At 43.0% G+C, this 14779-nt stretch overlaps 1 protein-coding gene across 1 annotated transcript in view; it reads left to right on the plus strand.

The window, feature by feature from the left end:
* Nucleotides 1-14779, plus strand: part of LOC126109787 (synaptic vesicle glycoprotein 2A-like) — a 164085-nt gene that overhangs the window by 89116 nt on the left and 60190 nt on the right. The window contains exon 6 of the mRNA XM_049914845.1: nt 7940-8181. Within this exon, the coding sequence (XP_049770802.1) occupies nt 7940-8181 (242 nt within the window). The remainder of the gene's footprint in view (nt 1-7939; nt 8182-14779) is intronic.

Raw genomic sequence — 14779 nt, forward strand, 5'->3', positions numbered from 1 at the left:
AAAGATTCAGTGTTTAAACCTCCTCTACCAAGAAACGTGCCAGAACTGCGAGCTCGCATCAACGATGCTTTCGAACTCATTGATGGGGACATGCTGCGCCGAGTGTGGGAGGAACTTGATTATCAGCTTGATGTCTGCCGAATCACTAAAGGGGCACATATCAAACATTTGTGAACGCCTAAAAAAACTTTTTGAGTTTTTGTATGTGTGTGCAAAGCATTGTGAAAATATGTCAAATAATAAAGTTATTGTAGAGCTATGAAATCGCTTCAATCATTTGTAATAACCCTGTATTTTTCCCTTTTGCGTCCTCTTGTACGCTATAGCTTGCCCCTGTTTTTCTCAGGAATTCCAACATTTTGCACCATTCTACATTGCCGTAGCTTTTTCCAGGTCGACAAATCCTCTCAATGTGTCTTGACGTTTCTTTAGTCTTGCTTCGATTATCGACCGCAACGTCAGAATTGCCTCTCTGGTGCCTATGCCTTTCCTAGAGCCAAAGTGATCGTCATCTAACACAGCCTCACCTTTCTTTTCCATCCTTCTGTATATTAATCTCGCCAGATACTTTGATGTGTGAACTGTTACGCTGACTGTGCGATGATTCTCGCACTCGTCGGCTCCTGCAATCTTAGGAGATGTGTAGATCATGTTTTCCCGAAAGTGTGATGGTGTATCACCACTCTCATACATTGCACACACCAACGTGAACAGTCGTTCTGTTGTCACTTGTCCCAGTGATTTTAGAAATTCCGACGAAATGTTATTATTCCCTGTTGCCTTATTTGGTCTTAGGACGACCAAAGATATTTTAAATTCTGGTTCTAATATTCCCTAGCTTTTCCCGGTCGACTCCCGTATCTTCTTCCGTTGCGGCATCAGACGAGTTCTCCCCCTCACAGGGGTCTTCACTGTACGGAATTCCCAGCGAACTCTTAATGTTACAGTCCTTGCTTTCCGACAGTTGTTTCTTATCTATTTCCTCACATTTTTCCTGCAGCCATACAGTCTTGGCTCACCTGCACATTCTACTTACTTCATTCCTAAGTGACTTGTATTATGTTTTCCTGTATTTCCTGGAACATTTTTGTTCTTTCATCTTTGGTTGATCAACTGAAGTACTTCTGCTGTTACCCATGGTTTCTTCGTAGTTATCTTCCATGTTCTAATATCTTTCTTTGCAGCTTCTGTGATTCCCCTTTTTAGAGATGTCCATTTCTCTTCATCTGAACTACCTACTGAGCTATTCATTCTCGCAGTGTCTATAGCCTCAGAGAACTTCAGGCTTAGCTCTTCATTCCGAGTACTTTCGTATCCCCCTTCTTTGTGCATTGATTCTTGGTGACTAGTCCCTAAAACCTCAGCCTACTGTTCATTATTACGAAATTGTGGTCTCAGTCTATGTCTGCACTTCGGTATGACTTGTAATCAAAAATCTAATTCACACCCTCTGCCTGACCGTGATGTAACCTATGTGCAATCTTTCCGTACCTCTCGGTCTTCTGCAACTATAATTACTCTTACAATAGTCTATTTACCAGGGATTACAATTACGAAAAACTTAAACTGAAACAATCACACAGAAAATGTCGAAGGGGGGAAGGTGAAACAAAGACTTCATTTTATTGGCAGAACACTCACACGATGCAAGCTGCCTGCTAAAGAGACTGCTACTACACCACTCTTCCCCATCGTCTCCCAGAGTGCTACAGAGCCGCATGGGATCCTTACCAGAAACGATTAATGGAGCACATCGAAAACGCTCAAAGAGGGACAACTCGTTAGGTATTCTCGCCAAATGGCCTACTATAATAGCAATTATAATATGCACAATGTAATGATGTTAACTGAATCTTTACCTTTTTACTCTGTTAGTATTGAAGGTTTCTTTCAATTACTGCAGCAAGTGGCCTTTTGCTTTTTTCTTCAGTTTGTTTTAATTACTTTGTCATTACCTGTTTCGAATCGCCTAGCGATTCATCATCATATGGGACATATATTAGTTGTCCGCAGCAGTGTGGGAGTCATGTAGATGTGGCAAGATGTATAAACGAATCATATATTTACTGAGTGTGGCGAGACTTTTTCACATAATGAGATGGATTTTGTTGCTTTACTTAGAGTTGTTAGTACCCGTTGGTTGGATGTTGCTGTACACAGCATTCTGGAAAATGAATGTTTTCCAGTGACTTTAATTGTACTGCTAAGTATGTTAAGTGCAGTACACTTAACATCCATGGAATACATTCATTGCCGGTCGCAGTGACCGAGCTGTTCTACGCGCTTCAGTTTGGAACCGCGCGGCCGCTACGGTCACAGGTTCGAATCCTGCCTCGGGCATGGATGTGTGTGATGTCCTTAGGTTAGTTAGATTTAACAGTATTGGTTAAAAACAGTCTTGGTTGCAATTTTACGTTTTTTATTTTTCAACCTAAAATTGCAACCAAGACTGTTTTTAACCAATACTGTTAACCACTGGTTTTCTGTTACGCCACATATGGACTGGAAGAATTTCTATAGTTAGGTTTACGTAGTTCTAAGTCCTAGGAGACTGAGGACCTCAGATGTTAAGACCCATAGTGCTCAGAGCCATTTGAACCATGTGAACACATTCATTTTCCACAATACTGTGTACAGCAACATCCAACCACCGGATACTAATAACTCTAAGTAAAGCAACAAAATCCATATCATTATGTGAAAAATTCTCGCCACACTCAGGGGTTATATGTTTCGGTTCTACACTCCTGGAAATTGAAATAAGAACACCGTGAATTAATTGTCCCAGGAAGGGGAAACTTTATTGACACATTCCTGGGGTCAGATACATCACATGATCACACTGACAGAACCACAGGCACATAGACACAGGCAACAGAGCATGCACAATGTCGGCACTAGTACAGTGTATATCCACCTTTCGCAGCAATGCAGGCTGCTATTCTCCCATGGAGACGATCGTAGAGATTCTGGGTGTAGTCCTGTGGAACGGCTTGCCATGCCATTTCCACCTGGCGCCTCAGTTGGACCGGCGTTCGTGCTGGACGTGCAGACCGCGTGAGACGACGCTTCATCCAGTCCCAAACATGCTCAATGGCGAACAGATCCGGAGATCTTGCTGGCCAGGGTAGTTGACTTACACCTTCTAGAGCACGTTGGGTGGCACGGGATACATGCGGACGTGCATTGTCCTGTTGGAACAGCAAGTTCCCTTGCCGGTCTAGGAATGGTAGAACGATGGGTTCGATGACGGTTTGGATGTACCGTGCACTATTCAATGTCCCCTCGACGATCACCAGTGGTGTACGGCCAGTGTAGGAGATCGCTCCCCACACCATGATGCCGGGTGTTGGCACTGTGTGCCTCGGTCGTATGCAGTCCTGATTGTGGCGCTCACCTGCACGGCGCCAAACACGCATACGACCATCATTGGTACCAAGGCAGAAGCGACTCTCATCGCTGAAGACGACACGTCTCCATTCGTCCCTCCATTCACGCCTGTCGCGACACCACTGGAGGCGGGCTGCACGATGTTGGGGCGTGAGCGGAAGACGGCCTAACGGTGTGCGAGACCGTAGCCCAGCTTCATGGAGGCGGTTGCGAATGGTCCTCGCCGATACCCCAGGAGCAACAGTGTCCCTCATTTGCTGGGAAGTGGCGGTGCGGTCCCCTACGGCACTGCGTAGGATCCTACGGTCTTGGCGTGCATCCGTGCGTCGCTGCGGTCCGGTCCCAGGTCGACGGGCACGTGCACCTTCCGCCGACCACTGGCGACAACATCGATGTACTGTGGAGACCTCATGCCCCACGTGTTGAGTAATTCGGCGGTACGTCCACCCGGCCTCCCGCATGCCCACTATACGCCCTCGCTCAAAGTCCGTCAACTGCACATACGGTTCACGTCCACGCTGTCGCGGCATGCTACCAGTGTTAAAGACTGCGATGGAGCTCCGTATGCCACGGCAAACTGGCTGACACTGACGGCGGCGGTGCACAAATGCTGCGCAGCTAGCGCCATTCGACGGCCAACACCGCGGTTCCTGGTGTGGCCGCTGTGCCGTGCGTGTGATCATTGCTTGTACAGCCCTCTCGCAGTGTCCGGAGCAAGTATGGTGGGTCTGACACACCGGTGTCAATGTGTTCTTTTTTCCATTTCCAGGAGTGTAGATCATTACATTAATCACTGTGTTGCCGTGTTGCCCTGTAAATTGCTGTTATTTACCACACTGAATGTCACTTGGTAGGTACAATTTAAAAACAAAGTAGATGTGTAAACTACAATGTGCCTGACAATCTGAAATTCCGTTCTTTTCCTTCGTAATTTAACGAACTTTTCACTTTGTTAACATGACAGCTGGCTTGTTTGTATCACCCCTGCATACATCTATGGGACACCAAAGAAAATAAGGAAAGTTTCTTGCAAACTGTAACATTTAAAATTTGCATTTGACTTGAAAATTTAACGAATACAAATCGGTGTCTCTAAACTATCAATCATTGCTTTTTGAGTTCTGGCTTTATCAATTATCGACACAGACACAATGAAAGTGAATATAAATGGATTACGAAAGCACGTTTTTCATAGCACATACTTGTCTTCTCGGTTATTCGAAGGGTATACACAAAAAGGAATTACACTACTGAGGCCAGAAGCTTCATATTTTGGTGTCGTATTACTGTATCGGATACGCATTTAAGACCAGAAAAACGGTTGAAGTTGCATTCCTTATGCTGTGTTGGTCACTAAAACAGTGTAACACTTACTATATAAAATAAATATCGCGTGCACACGACAGAAATAACGAACAAGAAGGAATTGTAAACACTCGTCTGCTAATGTTTTGGGGGATCAAAGATGGCGGCAGGCCCCGCCCACTGGCTTCAAAACAACGTACAGCGTTAAGTCTGTAGCGCCGAGTGCTGTGATTGGCTAGAGCGCTCCATCCATGTCTCCAAGCCAACGTACACTCATAAAAGTATTGAAACACATTCGAAATACTGGATTTACACTTAAATAACTTGAAATTAAGTAATTCCTACGGCTGCACCATAAACACACTTTTTTTTCACTGACTGGTTTTGATGCGGCCCGCCACGAATTCCTTTCCTGTGCTAACCTCTTCATCTCAGAGTAGCACTTGCAACCTACGTCCTCAATTATTTGCTTGACGTATTCCAATCTCTGTCTTCCTCTACAGTTTTTGCCCTCTACAGCTCCCTCTAGTACCATGGAAGTCATTCCCTCATGTCTTAGCAGATGTCCTATCATCCTGTCCCTTCTCCTTATCAGTGTTTTCCACATATTCCTTTCCTCTCCGATTCTGCGTAGAACCTCCTCATTCCTTACCTTATCAGTCCACCTAATTTTCAACACTCGTCTATAGCACCACATCTCAAATGCTTCGATTCTCTTCTGTTCCGGTTTTGCCACAGTCCATGTTTCACTACCATACAATGCAGTACTCCAGACGTACATCCTCAGAAATTTCTTCGTCAAATTAAGGCCGGTATTTGATATTAGTAGACTTCTCTTGGCCAGAAATGCCTTTTTTGCCGTAGCGAGTCTGCTTTTGATGTCCTCCTTGCTCCGTCCGTCATTGGTTATTTTACTGCCTAGGTAGCAGAGTTCCTTAACTTCATTGACTTCGTGACCATCAATCCTGATGTTAAGTTTCTTGCTGTTCTCATTTCTACTACTTCTCATTACCTTCGTCTTTCTCCGATTTACTCTCAAACCATACTGTGTTCATTCCTATGAAAGTGTCTTGATTTTTTTTTAGCCTTGCTTCCATTATTAGCCGTAACGTTAGAATTGCCTCTCTCGTCCCTTTACTTTTCCTAAAGCCAAACTGATCGTCACCTAGCGCATTCTCAATGTTCTTTTCCATTCTTCTGTATATTATTCTTGTAAGCAGCTTCGATGCATGAGCTGTTAAGCTGATTGTGCGATAAATCTCGCACTTGTCAGCTCTTGCCGTCTTCGGAATTGTGTGGATGATGCTTTTCCGAAAGTCGGATGGGATATAGCCAGACTCACATATTCTGCACACCAACGTGAATAGTCGTTTTGTTGCCACTTCCCCCAATGATTTTAGAAATTCTGATGGAATGTTATCTATCCCTTCTGCCTTATTTGACCGTAAGTCCTCCAAAGCACTTTTAAATTCCGATTCTAATACTGGATCCCCTATCTCTTCTAAATCGACTCCTGGTTCTTCTTCTATCACACCAGACAAATCTTCACCCTCATAGACGCTTTCAATGTATTCTTTCCACCTATCTGCTCTCTCCTCTGCATTTAACAGTGGAATTCCCGTTGCACTCTTAATGTTACCACCGTTGCTTTTAATGTCACCAAAGGTTGTTTTGACTTTCCTGTATGCTGAGTCTGTCCTTCCGACAATCATATCTTTTTCGATGTCTTCACATTTGTCCTGCAGCCATTTCGTCTTAGCTTCCCTGCACTTCCTATTTATTTCATTCCTCAGCGACTTGTATTTCTGTATTCCTGATTTTCTCGGAACATGTTTGTACTTCCTCCTTTCATCAATCAACTGAAGTATTTCTTCTGTTACCCATGGTTTCTTCGCAGCTACCTTCTTTGTACCTATGTTTTCCTTCCCAACTTCTGTGATGACCCTTTTTAGAGATGTCCATTCCTCTTCAACTGTACTGCCTACTGCGCTATTCCTTATTGCTGTATCTATAGCGTTAGAGAACTTCAAACGTATCTCGTCATTCCTTAGTACTTCCGTATCCCACTTCTTTGCGTATTGATTCTTCCTGCCTAATGTCTTGAACTTCAGCCTACTCTTCATCACTACTATATTGTGATCTGAGTCTATCTCTGCTCCTGGGTACGCCTTACAATCCAGTATCTGATTTCGGAATCTCTGTCTGACCATGATGTAATCTAATTGAAATCTTCGCGTATCTCCCGGCCTTTTCCAAGTATACCTCCTCCTCTTGTGATTCTTGAACAGGGTATTCGCTATTACTAGCTGAAACTTGTTACAGAACTCAATTAGTCTTTCTCCGCTTTAACGCTATAGCACACATTATTAATTACATAAACAAATTAAAGAAACATATATCAAAGGAATAGAACAAAAGCTAGGTCAATAGCCTAATGTCTCTGTGGTTTCTAAACCACAGTAAATACTTAATTTCTTCATGAATAATACATATCGAATATAAACAAAGACATAGATGAATAAATATATTTATAAGCATGCTGCTACTGTTTTATCGTGTAACTGTGGAGTACTTATGACCTGACGCGATCAATAGTAATCGGCCACTTTGATCTCCAATAACTATGTACTATTCAAGTTACATGCCTGTAATTTATACCAATTTAGGTTTACACTAACAGCTTTCTAAAGACACGTGGATCGACGAAATCGGCTGAAGATTTTGGATTTTGGAAATACGTTGCTGGGTGTTAGTTGTATATTTTACCGGCAGATACTAAACTCTAAACTAATAAAGATATTGAAAATCTGATTATACCATCAGAATCGTCGTGCAAATAATGGTGATGTACATGCTCCTATTTGAGGTATAGTGATTCATCTGACTACTATTAATTTCTATACGAACTGTGAAATGCCTGCCATTAAGGATTTACAAAGCCCACCATCTTCGGCACTCCCGGCGTGTCTCTCTCATCGACACAGCGTCACCATGGAATTCCCAGCCACGCAGCTGGACCCTTCTTGCTTCGGCCACCGTCCGGCTCCACGTGGTCACCCTGCCGCGCGGCCCGTGCGGCCAGGCCAACTCCGAACTTAGGATATTTTCAGGGCGCCACAATCCGCCCGTTACCTCACGACCAGATCAGTCGAAGCCCCTATCAGTTCTTCCTGACCACTGGGACTGCGTCCAGTCTGTTACGGCGAGATCTGACCACAGCCCGCCACTGTCCACCCTGTTTCAGGCCTCGCCTGGCTGGTGATCCCGCAGCCGTGGGAGGTGCCGCTGGGGGGCGTCGTGCTGCGCTCGTGGCGGGTCTTCCTGGTCCTGGGCGCCCTGCCCAGCGCCGCCACCTTCCTGGGGCTCTACTTCCTGCTGCCCGAGAGCCCCAAGTTCCTGCTGGCCGTGGGCAGGCACGACGAGGCGCTCGACGTGCTGCGCAGGATGTTCGCCGCCAACAGCGGGCTGCCCCCAGACAAGTACCCGGTAAGTGGGGCTGCCGGCGGTGGGTGGACTGTGGGGTGCGAGGCTCTAAGAGAGGGGCGGCGGCCAGGATTTCATGCCAAAGTGCTCAGACTCACCACTCACTCGTCCCACTGCCACTGTCTGCATGCGAGGAGGAGGAACAGGGGAAAACTGCGAAAGCTCCGCACTTAAATGGCAGTGCAGAGGCACTGCGCACTGCTTGGTCTTACGTGCTGACTGTGCAGGTAAGCGAGACTAACACGTGCATTTAAGACGTAGTTACATCTTAACGGAATGTGCTACTCTTGTTTATCTGCTTTGGGCTGCCTTAAGGGGAGACAGAAGGCAAGTGGGCTTCAAAATATTTCAAATGCCTGGTCTTTCCTGCGTGAAACAGTTTTTGTTTTATATACACTACTGGCCATGAAAATTGCTACACCAAAAAGAAATGCAGGAGATAAACGGGTATTCATTGGACAAATATATTAGACTAGAACTGACATGTGATCACATTTACACGCAATTTGGGTTCATAGATCGTGAGAAATCAGTACCCAGAACAACCACCACTGGCCGTAAGAACGGCCTTGATACGCTTGGGCATTGACTCAAATAGAGCTTGGATGGCGTGTACAGGTACAGCTCTCCATGCAGCTTCAACACGATACCACAGTTCATCAAGAGTAGTGACTGGCGTATTGTGACGAGCCAGTTGCTCGGCCACCATTGACCAGACGTTTTCAATTGGTGAGAGATCTGGAGAATGTGCTGGCCATGGCAGCAGTCGAACATTTTCTGTATCCAGTAAGGCCCTTACAGGACCTGCAACATGCGGTCGTGCATTGTCCTGCTGAAATGTAAGGTTTCGCAGGGATCGATTGACTGGTAGAGCCACGGGTCGTAACACGTCTGAAATGTAACGTCCACTGTTCAATGTGCCGTCAATGCGAACAAGAAGTGACCGAGACGTGTAACCAATGGTACCCCTACCATCACGCCGGGTGATACGCCAGTATGGCCATGACGAATACACGCTTCCAATGTGCGTTGACCTGGATGTCGCCAAACACGGATGCGACCATCATGATCCTGTAAACAGAACCTGGATTCATCCGAAAAAATGACGTTTTGTCATTCGTGCACGCAGGTTCGTCGTTGAGTACACCATCGCAGGCGCTCCTGTCTCTGATGCGGCGTCAAGGGTAACCGCAGCCGTGGTCTCCGAGCTGATAGTCCATGCTGCTGCAAACGTCGTCGAAGTGTTCGTGCAGATGGTTGTTTTCTTGCAAACGTCCCCATCTGTTGACTCAGGGATCGAGACGTGGCTGCACGATTCGTTACAGCCGTGCGGATAAGATGCCTGTCATCTCGACTGCTAGTGATACGAGGCCGTTGGGATCCAGTACGACGTTCCGTATTACCCTCCTGAACCCACCGATTCCATATTCTGATAACAGTCTCGACCAACGCGAGCAGCAATGTCGTGATATGATAAACCGCAATCGCGACAGGGTACAATCCGACCTTTATAAAGTTCTGAAACGTGATGGTACACATTTCTTCTTCTTACACGAGGCATCACAACAACGTTTCACCAGGCAACGCCGGTCAACTGCTGTTTGTGTATGAGAAATCGGTTGGAAACTTTCCTCATGTCAGCACGTTGTAGGTGTCGCCACCGGCGCCAACCTTGTGTGAATGCTCTGAAAAGCTAATCATTCGCATATCACAACATCGTCTTCCTGTTGGGTAAATTTCGCGTCTGTAGCACGTCATATTCATGGCGTAGCAATTTTAATGGCCAGTAGTGTAACTAAGACAATTTCTTCGTCAGTTATGATGGTTTTCCTGACTCTCTGTGTAATCTGGGGACGGTGACAGCAAGGCCTACGGTTGGGAATGTGCAGAACAACCCTATGGTCGTAATGTCACAATTTCTAAATTGGAGTGCATTGGGCATGTCCAGAAGAGAATGGGGTCCAGGTTGAGGAGATCATTGCAAGAAAAGTCAAAAATAGCATTGGAAGTTGGTAAGAAGATAGATGGTAAAGGTCACCTGACAAATGTTGAAACAGATTAGAGAATTATTATGGCTTGGCCATGAGAAGAAATGTAGGGAATTTAGAAACCATCAAAAACCCTGTATGGGCTATCTTTTTCCATACGCTCTCCACAAATGCACGGTCTTTGCCCGAATGATCCTGACACTTGGTGCAAGTACACGATAAGTGCCAGATATGACCACAAACATTCTTTACCTGCATCAGTAATGAGTGAAATTACACCCATATTTAGAGACCTTTGTGAAGATACCTTGTTGAAGAAATGTCTTCATGGGAAAACCTAAAATTTAAATGAATGTGTGAATTCTGTCATTTGAACCAGTTACCGTAAACTGTATTTGTTCAGCTCACAATCCTCTGTTTGGTGTTTATGAAGCTATTTTATGCTTCAATGATGGTGTAATTAGAAAACTGAATGTTTTGGAATTATTGGGCATAAAATGTAGTGGAAATACTGCAAAATCCTTGGTGCAAATAGATAAAGAGAGAATCGACAAAGCAGAGATTGCTAATTTAAAATGCACAAAAGAAGCCAGACAGAAAAGAAGAGGGACCAAGAGAAGAAAAAATCAGTATGACTCAGATGATGCTCAGTATAATGCAGGAAAATATTAGTGGTAAGTATTTCCCATCAATAACTTTAAGTGGATTTTTCTCGAAACGAGGTTTTTTTACTTTCGGGTACCATTATTTGATAAACTAATGGGTTTATGAACATGAAATTTGGTCAATTTGTACTGCAGATGTTAATAAGTTATTATAAGTAAATTGAGAACCACCAAATAATCAGAAACTGTTTTATAATAATTAATGTACAAAAAAGTTAAATTTTACAAGTGAAAGAATAAAATCTTTTTTTTCTTCAAAACCTTAAGACGTATTATGTTCATTTTACTTATAAAACGAGGCATATACATATATATATATATACAGTAAAAATTTCATTGTTTTATCACTTATAGTCCTTCGAAAAGTGTACCTACCTATTCAAAGGTTGAAATAGCATTGGCAAAATAGGGATAAAAATTGCCTTCCGTCTCCCCTTAACAGATATGATATGTTAATGGATTAAGAACTTTTAGCATTTTACTTGATAATGAGATAAAAGTTCAGTGGTAGACCGTACGATTGCACAGAAGATACATACAGCAATACACAGTCAAATGGCGCTTTATTCTCCCAAAGAATATATTGGTACATGGCTCATACTGCCAAGTTCTTTGTATATTTGAATCGATAATACAATCACTGGAAAAAAATTCTCATACTCTGTCAGCCTGTGAAGTTTCATTTCGTTTCCGCCTCCGCTTCTGGGTTCTTCACTGTTCTTTTGTCAGGCAGTGCATTTCGAATAGTGTTGATGGTGGAACTGAGAGGGTTCAGGCAGTGCGGTAGGTCAGTGTACATCCAACTGATGAAATTATTTTGCTTGATTCATTTCTCGATGTCTGCATCTGCATTCTGTAAGACAGTATACGGTATGTGCAGAGGGAAATAAAGAATCAGTCTTATTTTGTTTCTGCCCCATTCCATTCACAGATGCTACATACGACGACAGAGGTTACCATCCTTTTGTAAGGGACCGTGATAATTGTGCTGCATTCTGTTGTGCGTTTCTCTCTTTCTGATGAACCGTATCATTTCCCGGCCGTGCCTGCGTGTTCATGCAATGACCACTGTGGTTGCCAGAGCAGATTTTCGGTATTTAAAAGAAGTAGGTTTTCTCCAGCCTGGACGTGATAAGCTGATCTATGCCTATTCCACCTAAGCAGGATGTGCAGGAGGTGTATGGGACTGGCTCAAGGACGGACGATTTTCCCAGCATGCGGGCACTGCTAAGCATCTTTTGGAAAATACGCTTTTTAAAGTCCTGGCAGAAAGCAGGACCTCAAAACAGTTACATTAGGTGGAGTGGGAAATGGCTGACGGATGTGGCTGAATCCTGTTGTTGCGGCTAACTGGTGCAAAGAGGGTTAGTTGGTTGGTTGGTTTGGGGGGGGGGGGACCAAACAGCAAGGATAATCGGTCCCATCTGATTAGGGAAGGATGGGGAAGGAAGTACGCCGTGCCCTGTTAAAGGAACCATCCCGCTATTTGCCTGAGCGATTTAGGGAAATCATGGAAAACCTAAATCAGGATGGCCGGTCGCGGCTTTGAACCGTCGTCCTCCCGAATGCGAGTCCAGTGTGCTAGCCACCGCGCAACCTTGCTCGGTCGGTGCAAAGATGTAAATAGTTAATTTTGTGGAGTGGCTTGGAATTTGAAAAATCTTACAGTTGGTCGGCATGCCTCTCTGGTCTGAAGTAGAAAGTCGTCAGCCCTATCTGGTGGGTTTGGTATTCCAAAGTGTGTAACTAAAGTCAGGAGTCAGTGATCCCTTATGAGTAACAAAGTTACTTTTCAGATGTGGAAAGAATTAAAAATGAGAAATGTGTTCTCGTGGTCGGCAAAATGTATGTGAGTGGTAGGTAAATTTAATTAGTGCAGCACTCGATATCAATTTTTATAAAAGACCTGAATACTAACTTACATCTGAATTACCCAAAACAGCTTATCATATGAAGGGCTTATTTCAGTAGTGGTACAAGTCCATTACCTCCACTTTTCTGCCTATAATGCTTCCGAAAGTAATGATCCAAACAAACAGAAAGAAAGGTTCATCTCTAGCAAGAAGCCATATGCTTGAATATTTCTGGTATCTCAACTGCAGATTTTTCAGCGCTCATTTAACTTTAGGGCTCTTGTATCTCAAAATGAACAAAAACGGACTTGTACCACTATTGAAATAAGCCCTTCATATATAAGTAATTATTTCTTTCAGCATGTATTGTAACTACTAAAAGCATTTGTTCTGAGTTACAGTTGAGTGCAATACTTACATTTAACATTTATTAGTAGATTCTTCACTTGTATGGTCACACTGTTTATTTGAGTAAAACGAATCCGATTTGGTGGCAAAAATTTGCATGCCTTGTAACTGCGAAGACAGAATTAAAATACTTTCGACAATTACACTAGTGAAGCTTCCATTATTTTAAAATAAACGAAGAAATCTAGTTTCCCGATGAGAATTTTTTTCCTTGCCTTTTGTGGTTACAAAAATTCCGACTCCTCCATCAAATCCACTGTATGTGACTTTTAGAAGTGGTGAAGCATCTTAAGATCTTCGTCTGTGTTTTTGAATGAGGGTCCAGAGTTCTTTTACGTTTGTTGCTATTGCTTATTTTGTAAACTGGTTACAGACGATGTATTCAGCGAATAAAATTTGAAAGTTACTGCCTGCTTGCCCCATGTAGTAGCTTGAGGGAGATTTATAGGTGATTTTGTATATTCCTCAGTCTGAGAATATATCTTTTTCATTGCTGATGCTGTGGACCAATATCTGTTGTTGTTTTTAGAGAAAATTACTTTAACTGTACGTGACCTAAGTAGGTTTGCTATTTTTTGAGAAATGTTACCTACGTAAGACATTATGCCAATATATTTTCTTGTGTTAGTGGTTCCTTCTAAGGAGCTAAGTATTTTTTTTCTGTTTTGTTATTTTTTTCTGCATTTTATCTATCATTGAGCTGGGGAAGTCATTAATCACTGCAATTTTCTTGATGACATATAACTCGTGCCGCATGTTCTCTTTGTTCAGTGCTCTGTGTACAATGGTTTTGTATGCAGATTTCTTGTGTAGATGTGGGTGACATGGCAGGGATTTTGTTGCTGGAAGTTATGTTTTTTCTGTATATCTTGGAATTATGAGAGTTATTTTGATTTGCTGTGCACAAATCTAGAAATGCCATTATTTTTTGTTTTCAGCTGTGAAATTTACTTTATTGTTAATTTATTCATGGCTGTAATTTTCAGCAACGGTAATATATATTTTTCACAGGACAATTCAGTCATCAGTTGCAAATAAATTTTATTGTGCTTTACTCGTTTCGACAAATTAATCAGCCATCTTCAGAAGGTTAATATTGGTTTAGGAGGTGTCAGTATCTTTTTGATAGATAGATGTGATTCAGTTCCTGTAAACTGTCAATAATCTCACACAATATGTACATTTCTGGACATATCATGACATTATGCTTCATTGAACAAGAAATTAACATCTCGTAAACCAGATCTAAACTTCTGAAAAAGACAAATTAATTTGTCAAAACCAGAAAAGCATAAAAAATGCATTTGCAGCTGACGACTGAATTTCACTGTGAAAAATTAATTTCTTGTGAGCAATACTAAAGACATTAAATGTGATGTTACTGGTGTAACTGTGGTCACTTCTGAGTAAAATTAATGTATCATCTACATATCTTTTGTAGCGCAGTGTGTTTGCAAGCTCGGTTTCTAGCTGCTGAGTACTTTCTGTTCTATGTGGTTTATGAAAATATCTGCTATTGCGCTATATATGGATGAATTACACGAATACGTGGTGCCTGTTCTTTCAGACATGTCCGAAATAACAGCCGGCACGCATTCATGTAATTGATTTACCTGGACTGCGATTGTACCGATTAATAACAGTTTTTCTCTGAGGTGGCGCCATGCGACATTTAGTGCTGAATTGT

Source organism: Schistocerca cancellata, chromosome 12, assembly GCF_023864275.1.
Source record: "Schistocerca cancellata isolate TAMUIC-IGC-003103 chromosome 12, iqSchCanc2.1, whole genome shotgun sequence".
NCBI classification, from domain to species: domain Eukaryota; kingdom Metazoa; phylum Arthropoda; class Insecta; order Orthoptera; family Acrididae; genus Schistocerca; species Schistocerca cancellata.